We start from the raw sequence: 27324 nt of genomic DNA on the forward strand, positions 1-27324 counted from the left end.
CTGATTCAAGGCAGGAAGACTAGTGCAACTCAAATAAGGATCTGATATTTAGGTTGCCCTCTCTGTGTCTGTCACATCTTCCCACTGGTTTGAAACTGGTACACGTGGGTGGAATTTAAGGTTAAGGTAAGTCTAAATTGAGATAGGTGGGCTCTCCTAAATGCCACTGTCATTCAAGACTGTTTTTACTGAGTAAATGACTAAGACTTTTACTTTTGAGTGGGGTCTACTGGTTGGCTGTTGCTGAATAACATACAGAGAGCCCTTGTCAAGAAGACATTTCTCCAAATTGATCTAGAAGAGAGGGACCAGATATCGTAAATATTTTGTGTATTTTTCAGATGAAGATCTGAATGAATTCAGTGATACACAGTTTCACTGAGTCATATGGTTGACCTAAATTAAGTGTACTATGTAGGTCATTAAAGAGAATCTGCAAGGTAAAGCCTTATGAAGCAACAATTCAGAGATCTCATTACGTAATTGTGCACGAAACAGTTAAATGAAAAGTAAAGTCAGTGAGTAAAGTTAAAGACTGCTGTGTTTAATGTAATATTATAAATTATACGGAATTCCCTTTAATGTTAGATTTAACAAATGCAAGTTGTTTAATGTAAAAGCTTCACCCCTATTAATCCCTCTTCATTGTGAGTACAATCTTGCTCAAATAAACAAAGGAAAAACCCATGATTTATCATATTATCTGTAATTAAGTTGCCAGAAAAACATGACATTGCAAACATCATCCTTCAGTATGATTTACAATAAGCCTCTTCAACTCTTATGTAATCATTTTCACTTTGCAACTTTTATCATGCAAAGAAAATATTTTTTAAAATGCAAGAAAGAACGCTAATTAAATCTTAGACTGTCTGGCAGACAGTCTTGTAGCTAAACTTCTATTTGCATAGAATTTCATCATCACTCTGAAACGGCTATGAAAAAACTGTCTGCATTGGTCTAGTGCGGCTGTCAATCAAATAAATTGTGTGCGTCATTTCCGTTGTCAGGTGGCGCTGTCGCTGTGGAAAGATGCGATCAGCGAAGAGCGGAGGCTTTTCCTTAATTGCTCATTTCGGTAATAGAGGCTAAAAAAGCCGAAAGCAAACCTCTGTGGTGTCTGCTGTTTAAAGCGAGAAGCGCCTCACATCTACCACAGCGTTCACCGAAGAAATGTCCATGTTTTAAGGAGGCGACACAGATTTAACCCGGCGGTTTAGGCTCGAGGTGAGTGAGATGGTGACTACGTTGCTATCTAGCTTTCTGGCACGGCTAGCCAGCTGTAATGTTACCTACTTTGTTTAAATGGCCTCCCGCCTGCTCTGTAGCCTCGAGCTTGGCGTTAGCTCACATCGCTCGCCAGGAGCAACCATATTTAAACCTCTTGGGTACGCGAGAAAACACGCAAAGCAGCCGTATTTCAGCTAACAACCGCTCAGTGTAGTTGTCACCGAAATACTAACTCCTTGTTGTGCTGTGTGCCCCCTTTGTGTGGTCGGTAGATTCGTATTTAGCCGAATAAATCGATCATATTCGCTGCCGTACTAAGTTTGTATGCGTGCCTAACATTGGTTTTATGTCGCTGTCGGTAAGTGTACAATGTAAAAATAACTTGCCTTGTGGTGTTTAAGCAATTGCCACAATCAAGCATTCATTTATTCGCGCTTTGCAGTCTGGTTTAGATGCGTGTACCTAAACGTTTGAGATCGTTCAGGTAGTTTTTGTTCAAAGAGATCTATAGAAGAGCCAGACATCAGCGTCTGGCTGCTGGAGTACTGAGCTGCCTGTAGAGTGAATTTGTCCAAGTTGCAAAGCATAACGTCAGCGCTTTACTCTACGACCCATCTCGTTTACAGTGCTTGCTGCCAGGACTGAACGGTGTCCAGTCCAGACCTTGTGGTTGCAAAATGGCACCAAACGACGTGTGGCAGTCTGCGTGTGTGTGTGCGCGTTTGTAGTTATTTTTGTCAGGTGATTTGCAATGTGACCTTGTGTCCACGACGTTGGTGTATGGTCAAGGGCGTTGTTTTTGCCAGAATCTAGTCGGCTGCAGCAAGGAGCAGGGGCAGCGTGTGAACGGATATCAGTAGCATTGCATTTAAGCATAAGGACTGGAGAGCTGACCTTGGAGTTACTTTGTCTGTAACTGGCTTTGCATCTGTGCATGTGTTGACTTATAGCATACCTTTCTGCACGGTTTTACTTTGTAATGTTTACTACCGAAGTGCCATTTTGCTTTTTCTCCATCTCTGTACTACCTTGCTATCGCAGTTCAGCTTTTCTTGCAGGCCAGACGAGTGGCTTGGAGTCTGGGTGGGTGGATCTTGAGACACCTACGTGGTTGTTTTGTTCTGATACTATTTAAGGAGCCCACATTTCTCGTGGGCACTGGCAGCGTGTCTCTCCTCCTTTTGTGTGATATGATTCAGAGGCTTTATCTGGTCTTGTCTTCCATCTGATACAGGCAGAGGCAGCCTTGCTTACTAGATCACAGGCTGTGCAGAGAGGCACAGCAGTGTCAGAAAAGGAACCGTGTGTTGTCATCACGCTGAAGTAATTTAGGTCGGTGTGGATAAGTTGGTTAAATTGACCTTTGCTTTCTTTGATGACTCTCAGGTTGGCTCCACAGTACTGCAGCTAGTTTTTAGTAAGTACATGAATAGCTTTGGGTTCATTTGTGTGTGGTATCTGCCTATGAGTCATTTTAGTGTTGTAGTTCAAGGTGCATAAGCATTTCGGCTTATTCGGTTGGAAGAGAGAGTTGCTCCATGTACTTATTTAACTCTAGCACTCATCCACAATTTAGTTTATTTTCTGGAAACACTGGGAGCCCCGTGTACACGGTTCGTTCTGTTAGCTTCTTTGGTGGCTGCCTGAAAAATTAATTTCCTGCCCACAAGTCTCATAAATTGTAATGCTTAATTATCTGTTGCTTTGTGTCCTCTAGTGTAAGATGCTTTCTTACTACTGGCAGCATGACTTGGTGTCACTCTGGCTTGTGCCATAAATGCAGTCAGAAAACCTCAGCTCATCAGACTCAGTGGGTGATGACTAGTGGAGATGGAGACAGATGGGCGAGAGACATGATGATGACACTGTCTGCTGTCTGGGATCACAAAAAGCCTCATGGAAGTGAGAATTCATACCAGCTCTACTGACTGCCAACTGTCCTGCCTCCTCTCTGCCCAAAAAATCACCAACTGGCAGTGGTGCACGATTAGTTTTGAAACAGGAAGATGGGCAGATTCATTAAAGAGAATTTTCTGGAGTATGTCGGATGTAAGATTGAGATATTCTAAAGCTTTTTGGGTCTCCATCAAACTTTAAAAGATGTTGTATAATATAAGGTTTTTGTGTGTGGGGAATCTCTGCTGTGGCTCAAATATGCAAACTACTTATCAGTGACATTTAACGTAGAGATGCGACACTCAGATATATCACTTGTATGTGGACATTTTGTGTGAGCTTTTCTATCTCTAAGCTGCACCTGCCAGAGGCTTGTGCAGACTCTTATCGGTGTCATCGCCTAGACTTTTAAGGCTCTCTGGACGACAGCTGGGTGAATCATTCCTCTCGGTTCAGGGCACTACTTCCCTGTTATGGGAAACGGATGGGGTTTCATTACATAGGAACTCGGTATCAGTAAACAAAACATGCTGCATACCTCTTGCTCTCTGAATTCTGGGAGGCAGATCAGATCTGCTGTGTCAGTTAATGTAGTTTGTGCAATGATGTGTCACACTCTCTCTGCTTTTTCTGGCATGTGAATAAAGTTCCTATCAGGACACTTTGTTTTATTTATTTATTTTTTCCCCCTCTGTAGTTGTAATATATCCGTTCAGATAGTCCTGGCTGTACAACAGATTTAGAGCGGAAGGATTTTTCTGAATAAAGTCCACTGCAGCAGGAAAAGCTAAAGATTAAAGTATTAATCGGAAAAGCTTCCGTTTTAAACAGTCTTGTGCAAGTGGCTCTAATTTATGTGAAAGTGCTAGCTGTTTAATTGCAGATTTTGGCACATTAACATAGGCTGTTGGAGATTGAATCTGAGGTGTTACCCTTGCCACGAGCAGCTATTAGTCGGAATGGTGCTGTAATGGCCTCGCATTGACACTGAGGTGTCGGTAACTGTGAGTGTGGAATATTTAAAGGTGGAGGTGCTACAAAGCCTTCCCCATTGTTCTTTCTACCACAGTCTGCAGAACTATTGCTAAGTTTATAGTAGATATGTTAAACATGTATCACTCGTTTTAAAAATACAGACTTGTTTATAGATGAGTAGTACATGACCTTTTTTTTTTCCTCCCCCCCCCCCCCCCCCCAGTCAGATGCATGCACTTTCCCTTTAACCTGACTGTCTTTATCTCATGTGCTAATCAGATTTATTCCCCTGTAGAGCTCCAGTATGTCTAAGCGGCGCTCGTCGGAGAGGGGGGCTGGTGAGACATCAGGCAGAGCCAGCAAGCTGCAGAGTCCCGGGATATCCGGTAGTAATGCCAAGAGAGCTGGGCCCTTCATTCTTGGTAAGGACACTAGTAGTGGTTGCTCAGTTCTGAAAAAGGTTGAAATATTGGCTGGATGAAATTTCACCTAGTGTGCATTGTAAATATGCTTCACATGAATACAGGAAAGGGGGGGGGGGGGTCTGTCTGTGTATGAAAGGCCTAAGACAAGAATCTGAAGAATTTTTGCGGATCGTGATGACATTGACTAGAAAGGTCTTAGTCTGTTTGAGCAACTTTATTTCCTCCCATTGGAAAATTAATTTCTTTCCTATACTATAAAATGTACATTCGACACAACTCTTTGCAATACAGACTTCCAAAGAAAACATTACACTTGAGGTGTTAATGGGTAAATGCAGCCTTTAATGAGTGGCAGTGAGAGCACACACTTCAGCATGTAGCCTTTTGGTCATGCAGCTGTTCCCTTTCGTGTCCTTGCAGGGCCTCGCCTGGGCAACTCACCAGTGCCGAGCATAGTGCAGTGTCTGGCCAGAAAAGACGGCACAGATGACTTCTATCAACTCAAAGTAAGTCTGTCTGGGTAGAAATGTTGTTGTTTTGTGGTGTTTTGAGTTTCTTTCTTATAAACATATGACTCAATTAAGTTTGGGCATCTTGTTCAAAGCAAAGCTACGTCACCTGTAGACACCTGAACTTTTGACCTTCCCTTTGTTGCTGTTCATTTTATTGCCCTGTTTAAGTCTAGCAGTCAGTTTACTGGGACTGTTCGATGTTTGTTAAACAAGTGGGGAGCTTTACAGTTGAGTAGAGTGAGGGTTTGCGCCACCTGTAATGTCAACTTTTAAACCTCACAACCCTCCGTCATACGTATGACACAGAGCTTGTTTACTTCATTGACCTGAGTCCAGCTCGACCCTGTTTACTCCAGAACTTGGTGACTTAAGTCATTAAATGTTTTGTTTTAGGACTGAAGAATAAGCAATTAAAGTGCGCCTTTATCTGTGCCTTTAGCCCTTTTCTATTAGTACCTACTCAGATGACTCGCCATAGTTTTCCAGGTTTTCCATTAGGTCATAGTACCTCGTACCAGGGACTAAAGTAGTACCTGCTCAGCCAGGGTGCCAAAGTGATCAGAGGAGGTGGAAAAAATGTGACGCCGTCACAGATTGGCTGATCAGTGGTGTCGCTCGATGAGTCATGAAAGCATCTCGTTCACGAAAATCAAAACCACCTTTTTAAACCTGGAAATCGGGGGGAAAGGTTACAAAAAAACATTTTGTGATCCCAGAGTCTGACGAGAAGCCACAGACCAAGCAGCAGATATATCGTTGCTTCGACGTCCATCTAGTAACGTTGGTATCGTATAGCGTCACAGGACACTTGGCTGTGTTGCTATAATGACGACCACACACATTAGGTGCTACTCGAAAGGAATGGGAAAAACCTGTCGGGTTGATCCGAGTAAATGCTAATGGAAAAGGGGCTTTTATAAACTCTCGTCTTGGGGCCTAATGTCTGCTCTGTGTGTGGTTACTGCAGATTTTGACGCTGGAGGAACGAGTAGACTCTGCCAAGGAGACACAAGAGGAGAGGCAGGGGAAGATGCTGCTGCACACAGAATACTCACTTCTTTCCCTGCTGCACAACCAAGATGGTGTGGTCCACCACCATGGCCTCTTTCAGGTAGGCTGAGACTTGAGTTGTGTTGCTTTTTACTTTTACTTTTGTCAGTGTGGAGGGATAAAATGTTTCTTAGTTAATGTTAGGAATATAAAGGTTGTTTTTTTTTTTTGTCTTTTTGTTTGTTTTTCAGTCAATATTTGCTTTAACTGCTCTGTGCAAATAAGATGATATGCTAACGGAATCAACCTGTGTCGTCTATTTTGAACCACTTATTGATTGGTCCTTATTTGGCATCTAGTTATGGCTGAATTTGTCCTCATTGTAAAGAGGTCTAAGAATTTAAAACGCTTTATTGATTTATCTACAGTGAAGTTTGTTTGGCTGGCAAAGAAGTGTCTAATATCCAAAACTATGAAAACTTTCTGCCAAAATGTTATTTTAAACATTGCACTGGCCTAGAACCTCACAAGCTGTGCATTAGTCAGCACTCGGTCGGCAGGCATTCTATATGTGGAGAGGTTTCTATCACTTTCTATTCATTTTAGAATATGGTTTCATTATGCAAGTACAAGTAACGGCATGCACTTATAAGCTCAGTGGCAGCAGTAAGCTTGTCAGCCAGCTGTTATTCTCTTATCCAAGTGGTTTCAAAAGAGAAGTGGGAGTGCCATTAAAACTATATTTATCTGCAGTCATCTTCTGTTTACAGTCACATTTATTCATAATGACCCCCACCGCCCACCTACCTTTTCACCTGTCTTCCCGTCGGCGTCCTCTTAACGTTGTTATTGTTAAATCTGTCTCCGTTTCCTCTTGTCTCTCTTTCACATCCTGTCTCTTTCATTCTGCCTGTGTTCTCAGAATAGCTGCATTGAGCCATGCACTCTGATTCATTTAGGCTTGTGATATTGATTGGATTATTATAGTGCATCTGTGCTGTGAGAGGCTGGGTTTAATGTACTGTTTAAGAGGTGCTGACTGAATCTAAAAAAAAAAACCCAAAAAAAGACAATCTGATACAAAAATCAATAAAGTGGTGTCTCTGCTAGGTGGTGCTAGAAGACGGGAATCTTCTATGCTGGTCTACACTACCCAGTATTTCAGGGTAGATGTGGTCTTTATCTTGGGTACAGGCAGGCTGTTAATGGCTCCTGCGCTGCAATCTTTATTTCCAATCAACCTGTTAAATCTATTTGATCAGCTGATAGCAGAAAAGCAGAAAGCCCTTTTGTTTGCATGTGGTTTTGTCACCCCTTTTTGACTGGATATGCTGCATATTAAATGCATTACCCTTTTATTCTCCAGGATCGAGCCTATGAGATTGTGGAGGACACAGATGCTAACAAAATCCGCAAGATGAAAAAGCGGCTCTGCCTCGTGCTGGATTGCTTGTGTGCACATGACTTTAGTGACAAGACGGCAGATCTAATAAATCTCCAGCATTACGTCATAAAGGAGAAGCGCTTGAGTGAGCGGGAAGCCATTGTCATCTTCTATGATGTGGTGCGTGTGGTGGAGGCTCTTCACAAGGTAAATCTAAATGAATTGTGCTCGACTCGTCGAAGAAAAGCTAGCATTCTAAAGAATATTTCCCGTTGCACCACTCCAGTGTGTCTAAATGAAACTATGATTGTGCAATTTTCTGAGCAAACAGTTTGGCTACTGCGATGTTTTGTCAACTGTTTAGAAACTACTTTTTTTTTTTTCTTTCCCCCTTCTATCATCATTTCTGATTACTCATTTCCCATGCTCCTGTGCCACTCCTAGAACAGATTGTTGTGATACCAATGATTCACAAAGCACAACATAACCTTTTTTTTTCCCCCCTACTTTTTCCTGCTTGCAGAAAAACATTGTTCACAGAGACCTCAAGCTGGGAAATATGGTGCTGAACAAGCGGTAAGATGTGCAGCTTTTATTTCAGCACAGCATGTTAGTTGGCCAGTAATTCCTCCCATTATAGTGGGTGAGTTACTTTAGTATGCCAGGCTTCATTCTCTCGGCTCACATGAGCATTGGGTCTAAACTGGCTCCAGCAGCCTGCTTCCAGTGTATATCTGGACATCAGTACAACCAGAGGTCGTGTTCTTAGATTAAGGGCAACATCAGTATCAGGAAACGAAAGCCTCACCATTTTGTGCTTAACACTTCACCCATGTGTGTGACTTCCTATTGCTAGATTTGTATTTCTATTTTTTTCCTTTCTTAAAAATGAGAGGCAAACTGGGCACTGGTAGATATGGGGCATTGTTATGCAGCATGCAGGACCTCAGGTGCACCTCAGGCCAGATTTGCCATGCAGAATGAAAAACTACTCATCTGTAAACCATTCAACTGTGTTTAGAAAGTGTATTGAGGGGTAAAACTGCCCCCATCTCCCCCCCCCCCCCCCCCCCCCCCCCCCCCCCCCCCACACACACACAGAGTTTAGAGAATTGCAAAATGTTAAAGATGCATAAAGTTGTTTCAGAAAAAAGTTAAACATTAAGAGGACACAAAACCTCTTTAATTAAGGACTGCATGACTAAAGCTGACACAGTATTGTTTGGCCATGATCTGCAACTACTTGTACTGAGATGTCATGTACTTGGTTTATCTGCTTTATTGCACACTTTTTCATCTACTGCATCAGCACCCATAACAACCTGCAGTAGTAGTGTTGAAACAATGTTTAGACCAGGGTAGGAGGGTGGTGGGGAGAGGAGCAGACGAGTGGAGCACTCCGTCCCAGCTGGAGACAAAGGAGAGGCCTGCCAAAGGCCCATAGCTCAGAGCTGACTCACACCACCATGTACTGCACACACAGTCATCATTTATTTAATTATTTACACTACAATCCCTTTTCTGCATCTGTTGTCTGATCTATGCTCTTTTGTTATATCATTTTTTTTTTTTTTTTAATCCATCGCCCCCCCCCCCCTATTTTAGGTTAATATTTTTATTTATATCTGTAGGTTGTCTTTTCTTTTTTTTCCTCTTTGCAGTAGAGTCACCACTCGTATTTACAAACAATAGACTTCATAGCATACAAGTGCATCATACTTGTTGGTTGGCATGTTTCCTCGTGACCCCACCCTGAGTACGTATGACTGTAATGTCAGTGTGCGATTTCAGTGCCAGCTGTTAACAGTATATTATGAATCCGTATTCAGGGTCACTATATTTAGAACTATAGGAATTCCTAATTTTAGATTCCATAGGCGTATGTGGATATGAACTACATAAATGTGTCTTTTTAAATTCTGTAAAAGCTGACAAACTCCTACTATAATCGATATAATAAAATGAAAATACAGTTGTATTAGACATGTAGTGGCTTTTGCATTGAAAACATTTTGTTACACAAAAACCTGGAACTTGGTAAGACCATTCAAATCAGTGGTTCCCATAATCTGCGAAACGAAAGTCTCTGAACAAGTTGCCCAGCGTTTAACCTCTTCTTGTCAGCTGGTGTATTATGATCAGAACATTGTGGGGAAGGAGAAGTCATGGGAGTTATTTGGGTTTCTGGTTTCCTGACTTGCCCTGGGTCACATGACCAGGAAGCAGAGATGATGTGGTCTCTCTTGTGTCCTCAGGGACCCTTGCCTCACGAAGCAAACATGCAATTTCATTTACCCAATCTCCGGTGCAAGAATAGAAGCCTGTGTCGTGATGCACACAGACAAAAGGACAGATCTCTCCATGAAGGAAGCTTTTATGTTGAGGGTCCTTGAAGCATTGCCCTCTGTTCCTTTGGCCTATCCTTGTGCAGATCACAAGGCTGCTGTGTGGTTACAGTGACTTGAATTACAAAAGCTGTTAAAGGGTATTGATAACATAAAATTCTGAAAATCAAATTGCGACTGTTTCATGGGAAGATTAAGATTGGAGGATTTTAGTCAGAGCGTTTAGCCAGAATTGTCTCCAGATGCTGTAATGGGAATAGTGAATGAAAAACGAGGCAGGGTGTGAAAGTGAGAGAGAATAGGGGAAGCTGTTGACCTTAGGCTTTTTAGAAAGCGGATGTGGGTGAAGAGCATGATCCAAAGGACCCAAGCTAGTACACGATGGCTGCTTTTGTGTGCGAGTGCCCCCCCCCCCCCCCCCCCCCCCCTAGCGTGTTAGCCCTGGGAGTGATCGTGTGGGTTTCAAGTTGGTTGTGTACATATTTAAGACTTGAGCTTTATATATTCATTTAACAGCCCATCACCATGCAGGCTTAGTCATCGAAACAATTATTCTAAACCACAGGTTGACTCATGTTTGTCAAAGTGCAGCTTTGCTTTTTTTCTTCTTTTTTTTTTTTTTTTTTTTTTTTCCCCTTCCCTCTCTGCTAAAGGAACATAGTGCACAGTCCCTCAGTTTGCTCATGGCAAACTTAACTGCACTGAATCCAAGTCTCATTGGAGAAATCCTAGTACTACCAGGGAAGCAAAGTTAATCAAACCTGTAAAAAGAGTGAGTCTTTGAAGCACCACTGTATCTGGACTGATGTTGTTCTCATGAAGGCTGTAGGCAAAGCTAGCTAACACCATACCATCGGTGCTTATTTGTATTAAGTATATTAGCTTTATGCATGGTTTCAAAATTGAGATTTGGCTACAGTTTGTCTTTGATGCAAAGTGTTCTGCAGTTAAGCCCTGTTGCTCTGAGCATAAAGTTTTGTTTTTGTTTTTTTGTTAAGATGCCAATACTGCATGTAAAAGCTTTCAACAACTTTTGCAGAGCTTGAAGCCAACTTTATCATTTGTTGTATTTATTTTTTTAAATCAAGCCTTAGGGTCAAGACAAGTCTTTATTCCGTCAACTGAATGTGTTGTGTTAAGTCTGAACTGTGTTTTGAGCAAGATTGTTGAGAACATAAAAAAAAAAAACCCTATCAATGGGAATATTGTGTTCACCGTTTGAAAGCATTAAAAAGTTTGTTTTGCATGTCCTCACAGGACTCATCGAATCACCATCACAAACTTCTGCCTGGGAAAGCACCTGGTGAGTGAGGATGACCTTCTGAAAGACCAGAGAGGAAGTCCAGCTTACATCAGTCCTGATGTACTAAGTGGTGAGTGAGGGTTTCAGGCATGGATTTTTTATTTTTTTGTTCTTTGACCAATTGTACAAACTATCAGAAGTGAAATGGGTTTGCTTAGTGTGGGTGAAACAAGTGTGTAGGGTTTTTTGGTTTGTTTGTTGGTTTTTTTTTGTTTGTTTGTTTTCCTTTTTTCCCTCCAAATGCAGACTAGAAATGTCTGAGTAAAATTATGGAATCGTGATTCCTTCTCGGAAGCCAGATAGGAACTTTGTTTTTGTGTTGTTGGTTGTTTTTGGTTTCATAATGCTTAGCAGTCAGGTCTTGTGTTGGATTTTCTGGTTATTAAGCAACCCGGAGGTATGTTGCAATCCCGGACTGGCAAAAGCAAGAAATGGCCTTTTTTGCTTTTATTTGAGTAATCGCAGTGATGTTGCATCCTACTGCTGTATGGTATGCATCTGCAAGGGGAAGCTACTGCTTTACTCTTGTTGCTCTGCTTTTTTTTTTTTTTTTTTTTTTTTTTTTTTTTTTTTTTTGGCTTTTTCCTTTTCCCCAGCTTGATGGTGCTTCTGTTAAAATTGCACACCCAAGTGTCACTATTAACGCCAATTCAAAAAGAACTTTAATTACTGATTTCCAATGCAAACTCTAGGACAGAAAACAAGAGAAGTATAATTTCAAGCGCAGTTCTTTCATGTCCAACCAGTCAAACTGTAGATAAAACCCCAGCGTGTATATCAGCATAACGTGACAGGCACACAATTAAACAGAGCTTCAGTGACTCATAGAGTGATGACTCACTAGAGGGAAACTACTCCCATCTACCCTTTCCCCTCCCATCCCCTGCCTGTGTGTCACAAGCTTTAACATAATTGCCTGCTGCTGTTGCTGCCGACTCCCTGGCTCTAACAACAACACTGCCTATGGTCATGCACAGCCATGACACTCCACCCTCGCCAGCATCAGCTTCTCATTGTTGTTCTTCTGATTTAATGTCTCGTCTGGCTTTCAAAACATTTTTTTAAGGTGCTTCTATTGGAAGTTTCTTTGAAGTACAACAGATGTGGAGTGTTTGCTTATATTGTTAATCATTAAACCTCGTGATTTGATGGCAATTTAACTTGCTGAATGGTTGGTTCCTCCTCACAGGGCAAAAACTGACATTGCACCAATTGTCAACCTGTTTTCTGTTTGTCATGCATGCTAAATAGACCCTTATCCCCTCCTTCCTGCTTCCAGGTCGACCATATCGTGGAAAACCTAGTGACATGTGGGCGCTTGGTGTTGTTTTATTCACAATGCTGTATGGCCAGTTCCCCTTTTATGACAGCATGCCTCAAGAACTCTTCCGCAAGATCAAGGCTGCTGAGTACTCCATCCCAGAGTGAGCATTTATCTTTGTGGAGATTTAATTAAAGTGATCACATTAATATGACATTTTGCTCTGTTATTATTCTTTCATTCAAATTTGTTCTGAGATACAATCTTACATTTTCTTTTGTTGCTTTTGTTGTACTGCAGTAAAATCATGGATTTAAATGCATTTGCTCTCGACTGCATTTTGATATTTATTTCAAACCTGACCTTGTAGATGTTCCACTTTTGTTTTAGGTTTTTTTGCTTTAAAGAAAAATCTTGTCCTTTTCCCTTACACCACCATTTATAGGGACGGCCGTGTGTCAGAGAACACAGTGTGCCTGATCCGAAAGCTACTGGTGCTGGACCCTCAGGAAAGGCTGACTGCAGGAGAGGTGCTGGAGTCCCTCAGTGCCATCATTGCCTCATGGTAATTGCGCCACCTGCTGGATGTTTGAGTGAATCAGATGTTTTGCATTTTGTTTGCAGAGAAACGAAAAAATTAGAATTGCACTGCTTTATTTGCACATTTCCTGGTATTGGCTATAAACCATTTGCAGACAGACAGTTCCTAACGATTAATGTGTTATGTTTAATCACAGGCAGTCAGTTTCAGCAATGAGTGGCCCTTTGCAGGTGGTTCCAGATATCGATGATCAGGTCAATCACCCGGAACAAGAGGTAAGATCTTGGAAGAAAATTACATTTAAATTTAAAGGATACATATGCAGCAAGAGCTACATGCTGAAAGTGGGTCGTAACAACATTGTAGCCACAGACCATAGGGAATTTGGGTGACCCAAAAGTGACGAATCACTTCCAGTTTGGACACAGCCAAACTGAGCGTCCTTGATGCAACTATCAAAACGAGTTGAATATTAAATTTTAGTTACAAAAAATATCTCTTTACACAATGTTGACCTTTTGCTACCACACTAACTGCAGCATATTGAACTGAATGCTTTCTTTCCTCAGGCCAAGGTGATAGAAGAGTCTTCGCAGTACGAGTTTGAGAACTACATGCGGCAGCAGCTGCTGCTAGCTGAAGAGAAGAACACTATCCATGAAGCCAAGAGCTTTCTCACAAACCGTCAGTTTGGCAGCATCCCACCTGTAAGGCGTCTTGGACACGATGCTCAGCCTGTCAGCCCACTAGATGCTGCCATCTTGGCACAACGTTTTCTGCGGAAGTAATCCCTCAATGACCAATTCCGGACTCTAGCCTCCCAGGAAGTAAAAAAACCTGCAGAGTCCAGAGAGGACTGGCGTAAACCCATTCCCCTCACCCCCCTCACCCACAAAACTGAACTTGCATACAGGAGGCCTGAGCTGATGTACAGACGGCCTTGTATGTAGGTGGGGTTTTGGCAGTCTAGGTGGAACAGATAGAAAGTGGGTACCAGAACAAACTGCCAACCCAGAACTTCACTCCTCCTGTCTGAATCCTCTTGTGAAACATGGCAAGGCCTGCAGGAAGATCTGAACCAAAGGTTCCTGTCTTCAAGTCGCCCACAGTCAGATCTCACTGTGCAGCAGACGTGATTGCATAGTTTCACACGGCCCAACACAAGGCTCTGCCTGGAGTGTTGAAGAAACTATCAACCCTGTGTTCCTCCTCTGTCGAGGATGCCCTACTGTAACACTTCCCCTCCCAACCAATTCTGGATCCCCTGAGCAATACAGGACCAGAATCATGTAGCAACCCCCTTTCTTCCTAGTGGTAATGGTATTGCCTCAAGTCGGATCACTTGATCACAGATGTCACTTCTGTATACCTCCATTCCAACCTCCTCCCCTCACTCCTTCCTCTCCGTCTGTTTTCCTGTAATGTTCCTGTCTGTAACTCTGACTTCAAATCAATCTACCTCTCTGTCTCTCTTCTGTTGGTAAACCATGCTCACTGTTCTGAGACAAGGGATTGTAACAATTGAATCTTGATGCCACCAGTGACATAGCATTAATGTTTTCTGTCAGTGATAATGCTTTGAAACCTTGTCAGTGGTTTCAAAAAATTCAAATAAGCTTTTTTAAATCATAATTAAGTAGCATTTATCCCTATATTTGCATTGAAGAAAGAACTGAAGATCAAAGTATGTACAAGCATCCTTTGGTATTTGCAGAATGCATTGTCTCCTGCTTTTGCTCATCCCTGTGGAAATCTATTTTTAGCATCTAGGCAGCTAGTGTGAGGTACCTGGAAGTTACAATGCCAAGAACTGAATGGGGGAAAAAACTGTTGGCTCCTCCCTGCCAAGGCATATTGATAACGCTTCCACAGTGCCAGTATAGTGACGATCGGGCACTGTCTTGTTTCTATTGCCAAAAATCTTGCCTTAAAGTGCCCCTATTATCCTGTGTAGGTTTCCCTGTCCTTTTAGTCTTGCATGACTATTTCCATACATGTGAAATGTCTGAAAAGTTGGAGCCAAGTGCAGTTCAAGTGGAATTATTCTCAACTGTGGAAAATGGTGCTGATGAAATTCCTGAAACTCCTTGCTTATATTCCTCTTTCCCCCCTCATCTGCATTACTATGTAACACACTGGCATTGTGGCAAAGGTTTGGCATGACCTCAAAGGTCGAGCAGCTGTCTCAGCTACATGCAGACGCAGCCAGCTGCCTCAGCCATTACTTCCTTGCCAGAGTCGCTCCTGCTAACTAAAATGTCACAGCTATAAGCAAAGCACAACAAAAGTTCAGTTGTTCGCTGCAAGCGTGAAAACCGCTTTCTTTGTGTACTCCCAGCATCTGAAGAAATTTGAACTTTTCTTCTTAATATTCACGCACCCATAACGGTTAGGAAGTCGTTTATGTGTTTGGTGTTGGCATGGTGCCCTGCTAACTGTACTTTCCATTTTCTTCTCTTAGACTCTGGTCATACTAAACTGTATTTTAATGCAACTGATTTCCCACTAAACATGTTGTCATGTGAACATGTTTCTGTTGCCACAAAATGGACTGAGTATAAATGGTGGCACAAACACAACCCCCGTGTGTAAATGAGCTGTCACTTTAAAGCCATTTTCTGACCCCTGCTGCTCTGTACTACAGTTTCTATAAGCGCAATGTCATCTGACCAAAATCCTCTTTACCCAAGTTAGGCATGCATGTGATGGTTGCATATACTTTTTCCAAGCGTTCACGGAAAAGAAGCAAAAATGTGGCTAAAGCTTTGTTACCACTCAGAACGGGCATTTGTCAAGCCAACTGACCAATGAGCAGGCTTAAGGAAAGGGGGCAAAAAAGGGGTTTCAGTGCAAGTAATGTACAGTGTGAGATTTACCACCCCCACCCCACACTCATGCATGTGTGCGTGTGTGTGTGGACCATGTAAACCTGTTCTGTGGGCACTCCCTCTTTAAGGCCTGTAAATAAGTCTAATAGGGGCACTTTAAATTTACTTTTAGCCAAGGAAACCGGTACCCACAGGCTCATTCAGAATCAAATGGCTTCCAGGTATTTAACTTCCCTGTTTCTCTTTATAAAGACGGATTTGGGATAAGTGTTTCAGTATGAATGTGAATGTTTGACGTGTCCATGAGTGTATGTTGTCTTTCAGGCCAGGCGAAATGATGGTCTGAGGCTGTTAACTGTCTCAGACCCTTTAAGCTATCCTCCAATCATTGTGTTCTGTTATCTGGCCTGCCTCAGTGGCAGACACTGTGAAAACTAGTGCAGGCTTTGCTAAAACCGGGCTTGACTGAATGTTTTAGGGGATGACATTAATGCTTTAAGATTGGAAATGATCACATATCTGTTGCCATTCTCAGGCCTCTCTCTTGTACATGCTTGTATTATCTTATGGCGTAGGCTCCTGGCTGATAATGAATACTATGTCATAGAAAAATTCAAATACAGACTCAGATTTTAAGTTTAGTTGCTGGGTTTTCTTGGCATTCTTAAGTGTTTCTTCAAACCATGGCAAAGCTACTAACCAGTGACTGTTAGGCATTTGTGCACTGCAACTTGCCTTTGCATATTGGTACCTGCTTTCTAGGCTTATTTATATTCAAACTGATTGCATGAACTTAGGCTCTTGAATACTTTCAAATCTTTACTACTTCCCCTTGTAATTTCATACTTTTATTCACTTGTGTAGACTTTCTCCCAAATGCCTCCACTGGAGCTTGCATCACAGACGTTGATTATAGATGGTCCCAAAAAAATTAAGTGAGATTTCAGTGTCACTTAACTTGGGGTCCGTTTCATTGATTTAGACCAGTGAAGCAGACCCCACATCTTTGCTTTAAGCGTCAGCTCCAACAGTGGTTCTACTTTAACCCTGTTATTTTGATCCTTTTCTGCCCGTTCATGAAATGGTAGCATTTCTATTTTGTTTCCATTCTTTGTATTACTAAGTCTTTCTTTCCATTTTGCCATAATGTCTGTGATCACCTTAAGCTACACTAATGAGACTGACTTTTTCATAGTTCTATTTTTTAAAGAAAACAAAATGATACTTGCATGTTTTCCTTATTTTATAGGAGGGGTTGTTTTGTAGTGTTTTTTTGTTTTGTTTTTTTCCTTTTCTTATATTTACCCCCCCAAAAAACTCCCTACACTTGCTGGTCAGTATGTAAATAATGCACCATCATGACTGCCCCAGTCATTGTATCTATTCCACCCCAGTGAGATACCAGCTCTGCTTCAACACATGGGATTGATGTGTGCTTTAGCTCACGTTGGCCTTCAAGTACCACATCTGGAGGCTGAAATATGTAAAGACAGCTGTTGGCTTTCTCCCACCTCAATGTGAATTCCATGGGTTATACAGCAGTATTGTAGTAGTAGTAGCATAGGTTCAGTAGTGGCTGTGGAGGTTTTCTTAGCACCATAACTACTGCTGGATTTTTACATTGATACTGTGGAACGTGTCTTAACACCATCTCCAGTGACACGTCTACAGTTTAGTAACTCAAGAGTTGATGTTATGTCCCCTGAATCAGTGTTTCACTTTCTAGCTAGTGGTTTTTACCACATTCAATGTGTTTTACAGAGTTGTATTGGTAGATTGCGTTGTGGACTGAAAGCATGGAAATTGTGAGATAACTCTGTGTAAAAACGCGTGACTATTGCATGATATTTGGATTTGCCAGTAAAACAAGTTGTAGATAATTGGGTTCCAAAAAATCTCAATCTAAATTGAAAATCAACCTCCCCAACTGAAAGTAAAAATTTTATACTTTTTTTTTTTTTTTTTTTTTTTTCTTTTTTCCCTCAAATTTAATTTTACCCTAGTTTTAAAGTTGTCAGTATATAACTGATGTATAGCTGACTGTTTCAACTGGAAACTTGGTGTAGGATGTGTGGCGTAGTTTAAACCCAATGGGAAAATGTGTTGTAAGCTGCTTGGTTGGACATGGGCATCTAAATACAGAAAACTGCGTAATTGTACAGATGAAAACGCGTTTGTATAAAAACATATTTTTCTACTTCATCAGATCTCTACATGCATGTCAGCAATAAACTTTGATATGGAAACATCCAGCTGTCTCATTCTTTCCCACTAGGTGGAGCAGTTAAAACAAAAACAAGACTGCAGTAGGGGGATTGTATTCTAGGTAGACCCATAAAAAGACTACCTCTCCTGTATAGCCTACCAGATTTGGACAAAAGAAATCTACAGAAAACTTGTACAACTGTGTTAGATGTCTCTAGATGTGCGTTTTCAGTGCGCCACCCGTGTTATAAATGACTCCCTTTATACTGTTTCACTCTTGCAGTGACTGTGGTTTTGGACCACACTGAGGTAGACTTTCTCAGAAAGGAAGCCTCCTGCTGGCTCTGACAGCATTACAGTACCCTGTGGGGCTGGTCTTCCACCTCACCTCAGGTTTTTGAACTGGATGCACACCCTCATGTCACTCAGGCCAAAAATGCTACACATGGAAAGCCTATTTTAAGCAGACCATAGACTCATTAAATGTGATACTGACAAAAGTTACTTTTTTTTTTGTTGTTGTTATTTAATGTATACTTATAACCTACATTTTACAGGAATGACTTTTACAGCAGGCTGTTTGTTGTGGAGTTTACATGTGTTCTCTGGATGCTCTGGCTTCCTCCCACAGTCCAAAGACATGTATAGGACTAAGTTAACTGGCAATTATAAATTAACCACAGGTGTGAGTGAGAGTGGTTGTCTAAATATTAGTCCGCTGACAGGTTGGCAAGCTGTCAAAGGTGTATCTCTCACCCTGTGATCGCTGGGATTGTGTTCAGCAGCCAAAACCCAGAACTTGATAATGGTTTGGAATTTGTTTTATTCTAATGGTCTAAAAACTCAACAAGTAGTGAGCAAGGACACAAATGCTGTGCTGACTCACTGACAAGAATGCCTAAGCTTTAACCTTTCCAATATTTGTTGTCTTTTAGTACATTCACACAACGTCAGGATGGGGAAAGTCCAGAACCTTTAAGGGACTAAGCTCTGCTGATGATTTTTATTCCCTGTAAGCTACAAGCAGCTGGCCTTGAGGATGGCCCATAGATTCATGTGTCACAAACAAGTGTGCGTTAAAGACAACATCAGACATCTGCAATGTTCTTGCTTAATTACCTTGGAGAGCATTATATATCCGATTCCTCTAGAAAAGTGCAAGAGTGGGGGTTATGCAGCTAGATGTGGATAGCAAAGGGTAAGAGAGTATCCACATTTCCAGATGTGTGAATGTTGCAGTGTTGTCATAACTTTCTGTTTTAGTGGTAGCAGTAAATGTAAGTGTTTTGGAAATAACTGATTTAAGTTCCCAGCTGCATCAGCATTGTAGTCATTACTGTTTATGTCTTGTGGGGACTGCGAATGTGTCTCTATCAAGCACGGAGGCTTTATGGCTTCTCCTGACAAGACACTTAAGCAAAACACACTAAAGAAAACAAAAATGTAGCATTGGAATTAAAACATGATTTTAAACCGTAAATGCATCCAAGCTCATGGAATGCTGAATATGTGCCTCTACTTCATGGCCCAGTCCATATCTGCTATTGTTGCAAAGGCAAAATGATCTCTGACTCGCTCTCCTAGGAACTGAACAAGTAAGGTAAATATGTGTAAGATGGATACAGTGTACAAACAAGGTGCAAATGAGTAGCAGCAACTAAAAACATATGTCAATTAAAAAGGTGATGAGTAACACAGTTTAACATGGCTAACAGCTGCTGGTAAGAGTGACCTGCGGTAGCGCTCCTTCCTACACTGTGGGTGTAAAAGTCCACTGCTGAACGAGCTGCTCAGTGCTCGTACAGTCTCATGCAGGGGGTGGGAGGTGTTGTCCATGATGGCTGTTAGCTTAGACAACATCCTCTCCTCCCCAACCTGCTCGATAGACTTCAGCGGATAGTCGAGGACAGAGCTGGCCCTCTTGACCAGTTCGTTGGTTTGGCTTGTATGTGGGGTGGGATATATTAGGGAGCAAGTAAATATTTTGTCCTTAAAGCATCATCAGAACTGCAGCTCTTTGTCCTCAGTAGTCAGTAACTATCTGGAAGCTTAGAAAGGAACAGTGGTGAACTAGCAACGGGGTCATGGGAAGTCACTGATGCACTTGGGGAGCAACAGACAAGCTACTGTAGCTCAGATTCCTGAAAAATGTAATGCTGTTTCTAATAGAAAGGTGTCAGAATACACAGTGCATCACAGTTTGTTGCGTACAAGGCTACAAAGCTCCAGACCAGTCGGGGTGTTTGTGCTGACCCCTGTCTACCGTCAAAAGCAACAATGAGCATGCAAGCATGGAGCAATGGAAGAACATGGCCTGCTCTTATGAATCATGTTTTCTTTTACATCATGTGGATGGCCAGGTGCCTTGCTTACCTGGGGAATACCTGGTACCAGGTTTCGTTATGTGTAGAAGGCAGTGTGATGCTTTAGGCAAAGTTATGCTTAAAAACTTTGGGTCCTGCCATCAATATGGATGTTACTTTGACATGTACCACCTACTTAAGCAATGTTGGAGATCATGTACACCCTTTCATGGAAATGGTATTCATTGATAGCTGTGGCCTCTTTCAAGAGGACAATGGGTCCTGCCACATTGTGGCAATTTGTTGACTTGGCCACCATATTCCCAAGATCATAATTCAATTGGGATGTGCTGTACAAACAAGTTCAATCCATGGAGGTTCCACCTTGTAACTGACAGGACTTAAAGGATCTTTTGCTAACATCTTGGCGCCGGATACCACAGCACACCTTCAGGGGTCTCGTGGAGTGCTTGCCTCAGTGGGTCAGGACTGTTTTGGCAGCAAGATAGGGGACCAGCACAATTTTAGGCACGTAGTAATGTTATGCCTGTTTGGTGTATCTGTGCTTTAGATTTGTTTTAAATATGAATACAAGTTCATTTTTGACTAAACAGCAACCCAGTATTGTTAACAAAGTTCATTTTAGGGGAGAAAAGCAAAAAACTGGCCTCAAAACAAAATATGCACATGGTACCCATATGAGGAGTGAAAACAGCTGGAATAGGTTTTACTTTAATTGTTTTAAGTTTGTCTTTAGTCTTGTTCGTTCTTAAAATGCATGATAAGCAAAACTTCTGACATAATCATAGTACTAATAGCCACTGTAGCAACAAAAGCAAATACCTTCCTTTTTTAAATATCTAAATTTCTTTTTTCTTTTTTTTTTTTCTTGTCTTCATTTATTTTGGACATATGTTGTACTACTGTAAGCTACACTGTTTAAAACAAGTTCCCATGTTCTGCTGAACCTAGAAAGCACTGTTAATGTTCCACTCTCATATGACGATAAAACAAACGAGGTAACAAAACCACTTGTACTCATATTCGTCCCACATTAAAGAATCAACTTAATTCCGTCACAGACGGGCTTAGACGATGCTATAAAACTGGTGCCAGCAGGAAGAGACTTTGTTGTGGTGCCATACACATGGTACAGTACTGCCAACAGAGAACAGAACAGACAGAATCTAATAATGCTAACAAATAAAATAGTTTTCTGGTAATAAACCACCTTTTTTTTGTGACACATCTACAAAACTACAAAAATGATTCCCATACAGACTTAAGTACAGTTAAAGCTGAGACCAGACCTTGATTTCATTTGACTGCTTTTGAGTTCTCACAAAGCAATACATTTTTGGGAAAAAGACTAAGACCAGGGGATTCACTGCTATCATTTTTATACCTGTGTTAAGTGTTGGAGCTGGACACTGTGCACACTTGCTAACACCACCTAAATTTAAAATGCATTTGCAAGTATGCAAATGTCTTTTTTAGGTTCTAAAACAACAAGCGCCTTAGGTTTTTCTTTTGAGAGGTTGAGATGTGTTGTGTTTGGGAGCTTTGGGAGGGTTGACAGTAACTCACTGCTGTTCCTGCACCTAATCATGCCTCAGCTTTCTAGAGGGCACATTCCCCTAAATGTATTGTTTTTTGATCACTATTGTTACTTTTTTTTTTCATGGGCTCTCATCAGTCTGGTATGTAATGTGGGTATGAATCGTACCACAAGGTATTTCTAAAGCTTCACACACACCCGGGGCATTAACCCCTCTTACTCACAGTCATCTGAAACCTATCAGTGTGCATGTGGTCAGAAGGTTGTTTACAGCCTCTCTGTTTCTCTCCATGACCTTGTCCAGTTCTCAGAGAGAAACACCTCTGCTTCTCATCTCTTTCAGGACGGCATCTTGAGACATTCTTTAAATTACTCTTTTGAGTGCATGTGTTTGACGTTCCTCGCACATTTAGCCTACACGTGGGTTTATTCAGAGTTGAGAATGCTCGACATAAAAACTCAAGAGAAGAGCCGGGCCAGCTGTAGGTGGAGACGCTCTTGTTCATTTTTTGTTCACTCCGTTATTTCAGGTAACATTTATATATTTTCTAAGAAAAAGCTTTACTACTAAGGTAGCACATTCACATTTCATTGAATTACTTTTGCCTGTCTTCACCTCCTGAACCCGTCCATCAGCAGATGAATGGGAAATCCAACGTGGCTCAAGAATGAGTGTCATTTTCAAACTGCCCGCTAACTCTGAACATCTGGTCCGGGGAGGGGAGGAGGGCAGCTCTGTCAAAGGGAGCCCTTGTGTCCCCTGTCAACACCATGAGAACAGCACACCGCGAGGCGAACAAGGAGGCGTGTGTGCACTGTTCATACTGTAATGATCTTTAACAGGCACCAGTTAGACTCATGAATACTGTGTATTTTTGGAAAGAGCTACAGTAATATGAATGGATGTTCTTTTCTTAAATTTGCCTTGAAATAAACTAAATAGACTAAATAAAAATTACCATGTGTTGCTTTGGATTAGTAGTCTACAACTTTTTTTTTTTTTTTTTAAAAGCAAAATCGGTTGGTGGCTTTAGAAGGATTTTTTTCTTTAGGTGTAGTGCAGAAAGGTTTTTCAAAATAATATGGGAACATTATATGTTTTGTTTTTGTTTTATCACTGGAGCCTTTCTTTAGGCCACACACAGATGGCGTCAATAAAACATAGTCTCAGTCAAGAAAAAACATCTGATGCTAAAAGCAAAATCAGGAAATTGGAGAAAGATTTTAGGACTGAGCTTCAAGAAAACAATACTTAATGTGTTTGAGATATCCTAAAATTACCACTGAAAAGATTTATGGAAAGCTGGAAACACATAAAAGTGTGCTATTTTGGAAAACACCATTTGAAATGAAATAAATCCCATTAATTAAAATTCCCCGGAGCTGGAAAATTTATACCCTTAGTACAAAGTCCTGTTTTAATTTCAGCGATTGCCTTTTGTTTTTATTCAAATTGACAAGATTATACGACCACTTCAGTACTTTAGAGTAAACTACAAAAAAAAGGACTCGCTAAAGTTTCTGTAAGCAGACATGGTCTTTTATTTTCTCCTGATCTTGTGGTTGTTTATGCCACCAGATGGATCTTTTTTAGTTAATTAATTCAGCGTCTTATTGCTGCCACCTGTTTGTGAAGTTGTGTCTGACATTAATCAAGCTCAAGGGGAATGTTTCCCAAAAGATCTGTTTACCTAATGTGTTTTTCATACAAGTTTTAGTTGCCAAAAGCAAAACTTTCATACAATCACATTTTTCTTTATCGCTATTCTATTTAATTTTCAATACTTACAGCAGCAGTTACAAATTATAGTTGAAAATGTGAAATGATGTGCATAATATTATGAAATATAAACTTTGTACCTCATATCGAAATGCCTTCCTCTTTGTCTTACTAGGTGGCTATAAAAATATTTTATTAAGCAGTTCATAAGTTCATAATGTTGTCATGATTGAAAAATCTTCATGCGTTACTCCCTGTGCAGCATGATTTCATGCCAGAGAGCAACATTTGATCATGTAATTTGATAAATGTACTATTAAGTGCGATGGGATTCTTCTCTGTGTGATGAAGCCTCTTGAGATAAGGTATTTTTCTTTGATTAAATAAACAAGACTCAATCAAATGAGATTAACAGTCGGCTTGAGATGAACCCAGGAAAGATGTTGCTTTGTTTGATGTAAAAGCCACATGTTGTATGTATGACGGAACTGGGTCCTGGCCTCTGGGATCATTTTGCAAGGGAAAACTGTACCTGCTGTCCAAAAACAGAGCCAAAAAAACAGACTCAACAAAATGTGAATGAGCGCAATCCTCAAAACGATAATCGGTGGTGAGCAGAGGTGGTATTAGCTTGGGAAACGGTTGATGGTGATTATGACTCCTGCAGCTGTCTTCACTCAGCGCAGCCAGAACTCCAGGAGCTCTGCTGATGTTAAATGAACAGCTCAGAGAACTCAGCTGTCTGTCTGCACCTTTCCTTCTCTAATGACGTTTGGCCTCATACCACAGACTCCCTCAGATCCAGAGATGTAAACAGTAGAGACACATCGTTAAATCTCATACTGGACTTTTCTGCATATGCTCAAGAGTTCAGGGTGATGTTTCAGTTTTAACAGACATAAAGACCATATTAGGAAAAGAAGGTTACCTCTATAGTGGGCTCTGGGATACTCAAAACTTGGCATTTGTTTTATATTTAAAGTGTTCTTACTTATATGTACTATTCACCATCATAATGATCATAGCTTTTTGTGTGTAGGGTTTTTTTATTTTGTCTTTTTAAGGTTTTATTTATTTCTGTAAGTATATTCTGTGCTGACTGAACTTAAAGTTTCTTAACATTTGTGGCTCATGAATAACTGGATAGCTGTTAACCAGAGCACAGAGGAGCTGAAGTCTTTAAGAAATGTCAGTTTCTGCCTTGTCCGCTGCTTTCAGCACCTAAACATACAACACGTCTTTTCAACTAAACATCACTGAAGGCCACTGAGCGTATTCAGCATAGTAAAACCAGACAACTACATCTGATATTAGGTTTTGGCATCAGGGATTTTTCTTGACATACGACAATGCTGTGGAAAGTAAAGCCCATCAGCAGTATGTTCAGAAACCAGAAGGTTTCATGTTCAACATTATTCCAGTAAAGAAACCAGATTCATCAAAATGCTGAATAAACTCTGACTCTCACATCCTCCTCTTCTTCCTCTCAAGTGCATCCCACTCCTTCATCCTGTATCTGATGATGGCAAACAGTACCCTGTATTTCCTCTCACTGCCCCTTCAGTAGTGAACTCTGGTGTGGGCGGTCAATGCTCGTCTCCGTCTCTTTGTGTGTGCTGTAAATATTTTCTCCAATCAAAGAGTCAAACTTCAGAGCTCGGTGTAATCTCTGCAAGTCCATCAGCAGGACTGACATCAAAGCACAGGATGAAGCACTCTCTTAGTCAAGAGTGCACGCCACTTCTACTCAGCTAAGTGTTTGTTCATGAAGAAGGATTTTATTTTTAGTTTAAATTATCACAGGTTGGAGAGAAACACTAAGTATATTTCTTCTCTCACCCAAACTGGTCGCAGCAGATGGCCCCCCTCCCTGAGCCTGGTTCTGCCAGAGGTTTCTTCCTATTAAAAAGGAGTTTTTCCTTCCCACTGTTGCCAAAGATACTATTTTGGAAAAACATAAAATAATACTATCCTTTTCCATCCCTACCCAGATGTTCTAGGTATGAGCCTAAATTTCCCACACAGTATAAGATCTGGTCAGAAGGGTAGACCTTTGAAAATGAGTCTATATGCAGCTACATTGCTAGTTAATAATAAAAGGTGTTAATTTGAAGAAGAAAAAAACAAATTCTTGACTGATTATACAGAAAAACTGCAAGAATTTTAAACAACTGTCAATAACTGAAAGTATGCATAAAAAGATGCATGTGTCAATACTTTGATTCATTGTAAAGCTTTTATTTTAAACATGCCTACTGTTATCTAAAAATACCCACTATGTTGATCGAGAAAAAGAAAACAGGAAGACAAGCAACCCACACAGATCATATTTTTTTCAACTGAGTCTTTATCTCCAAGCCATCCCACAGAAAGCCAAATAGAGCCAGAGGTGGTCATTACTGGTGGCTTCCCAGGGCGATGCTTCACCGAGTATCCTGGTCTATTCTCGGTCGGTTAGGGTAAAGTTGGTGCACAGCGGTTCTTATAGTGGAAACAGGGTGACAGACATTCATATAGGGTGTAATTCTTGCGGTTGTGTCTTCAGCCCCAATGAGGCATGGGTGGAGTACCACTTACTAAAACCAAACCAAGATTTCCCAAGTGGTGCCAGGCACCCATAGAGAGGAAACATGTCTGGACCAATCTGTGGCTACATCCCAGTCCACATGGGAAATTTTTGGCTGCTGTTTTGCTTTGCAGCTACATATTTTTGTGTGAAAGCAGCACATAAGAACTGGGGCTTAGGTCTAAAGAGGTCTGTCATCTGCACACACTATATCCATGTTTGGAGCTGCTGCTTCTTGCTCTGTTTTGGCTTTTTTGCATCATTTTATCGCATGAGTCATCAGAAAGTTTGCAATGTGTTTAATTTATTTATCTATCATAGGAAAAAAAGGAATACAATGTTTCTAAAATTAAGAAATTGGTAATTTAACAGAATAGATTTCATTTATGCAGACCCAGGGTGTACAATTAAAAAAACTCTTTTGACTGAGAACATTAAGGCCCATTTTTTCAGGCCTGGGCTTCCTTTTGCACATTGTTTTTAAAGGCAGCAGGCAGCTCGAAGTCCTGACAGGTTATCATTTCCCCTGAGAAAATGAATGTATTTTAAAAATATGGCAGCGAGCCTCTATAATTTTTTTTTCTTAAAGTGACGCAGAGTGCTCTGTGTGAAGTACACTGAAATAACACGGATAAAGAAAAGTTTCAGAGGCCTGAATATTACACTGATAACATCTCTTCCTGTGTTACTTAATTTAAGATACCAAAGTAGTCATTACAGCTCTGGGAACACTTTAACCTTGTGCCCTTTCTTATGCTTGATATGGATGCAATCAGTTTTATATTATAATCATCAATTTGAGATCACTAAGTGGCTATTCTTCCATCCAGTTAGTGAGCATGAGTAAGCCCACTGAAATTTCCTTTACAGAGCAGAAGCTATTGCTGTGTAACTTTCAAAACGTCAGTGCTCCACCTTCAAATACAGTTAGTAATGTTTAAGATCACAAACCAAGAAAAAAAATCTTATGCTTTGGCATTCATCAATTGCAATAACAGTCAGCTGCAAAATAAAACACAGTTTCCAAAGAAGTTTGGATGCTCAAAGCAAAGAACGAATGCAATGACTCATGAATCACTGAAGTCCTGCATTTAAATAAAAACTGCTGAAAGAGATGCTGGATGTGGCATAGGCAATATGTTTTAGAAATAGGCACAGCCCCTTCTAAAGACAAATATCTGTTACTCAGGAGGAACCTGCATATATTGTTTATCATTAATCATGATTTCACAGAAGGAAGGAAGTTTCTCATGCCACTAGTGGTTATGCACCCCTATACTAC

The 27324-nt window shown here is 40.9% G+C and overlaps 1 protein-coding gene across 2 annotated transcripts; it reads left to right on the plus strand.

Moving 5' to 3' along the window:
- The first annotated feature begins 1006 nt into the window (after positions 1–1006).
- stk40 (serine/threonine kinase 40) lies at positions 1007–17940 on the plus strand. Of its 2 annotated transcripts, none has more exons than XM_084943749.1 (11): positions 1007–1227; positions 4381–4523; positions 4947–5032; positions 6006–6149; positions 7395–7619; positions 7936–7988; positions 11015–11130; positions 12340–12484; positions 12767–12886; positions 13059–13137; positions 13432–17940. In XM_084943749.1, the coding sequence occupies exons 2-11, from the start codon at positions 4406–4408 to the stop codon at positions 13648–13650; spliced, it is 1305 nt and encodes a 434-aa protein (XP_084799875.1). In that variant the 5' UTR covers positions 1007–1227; positions 4381–4405; the 3' UTR covers positions 13651–17940. The 2 variants fall into 2 exon arrangements, with proteins under 2 accessions (XP_084799875.1, XP_084799874.1); XM_084943748.1 differs by having other exon boundaries at positions 4397–4523.
- The last annotated feature ends 9384 nt before the right edge of the window (positions 17941–27324 follow it).

Source organism: Perissodus microlepis, chromosome 11 (assembly GCF_051167445.1).
Source record: "Perissodus microlepis isolate ML-2025 ecotype Zambia chromosome 11, ASM5116744v1, whole genome shotgun sequence".
In the NCBI taxonomy this organism is placed as follows: Eukaryota; Metazoa; Chordata; class Actinopteri; order Cichliformes; family Cichlidae; genus Perissodus; species Perissodus microlepis.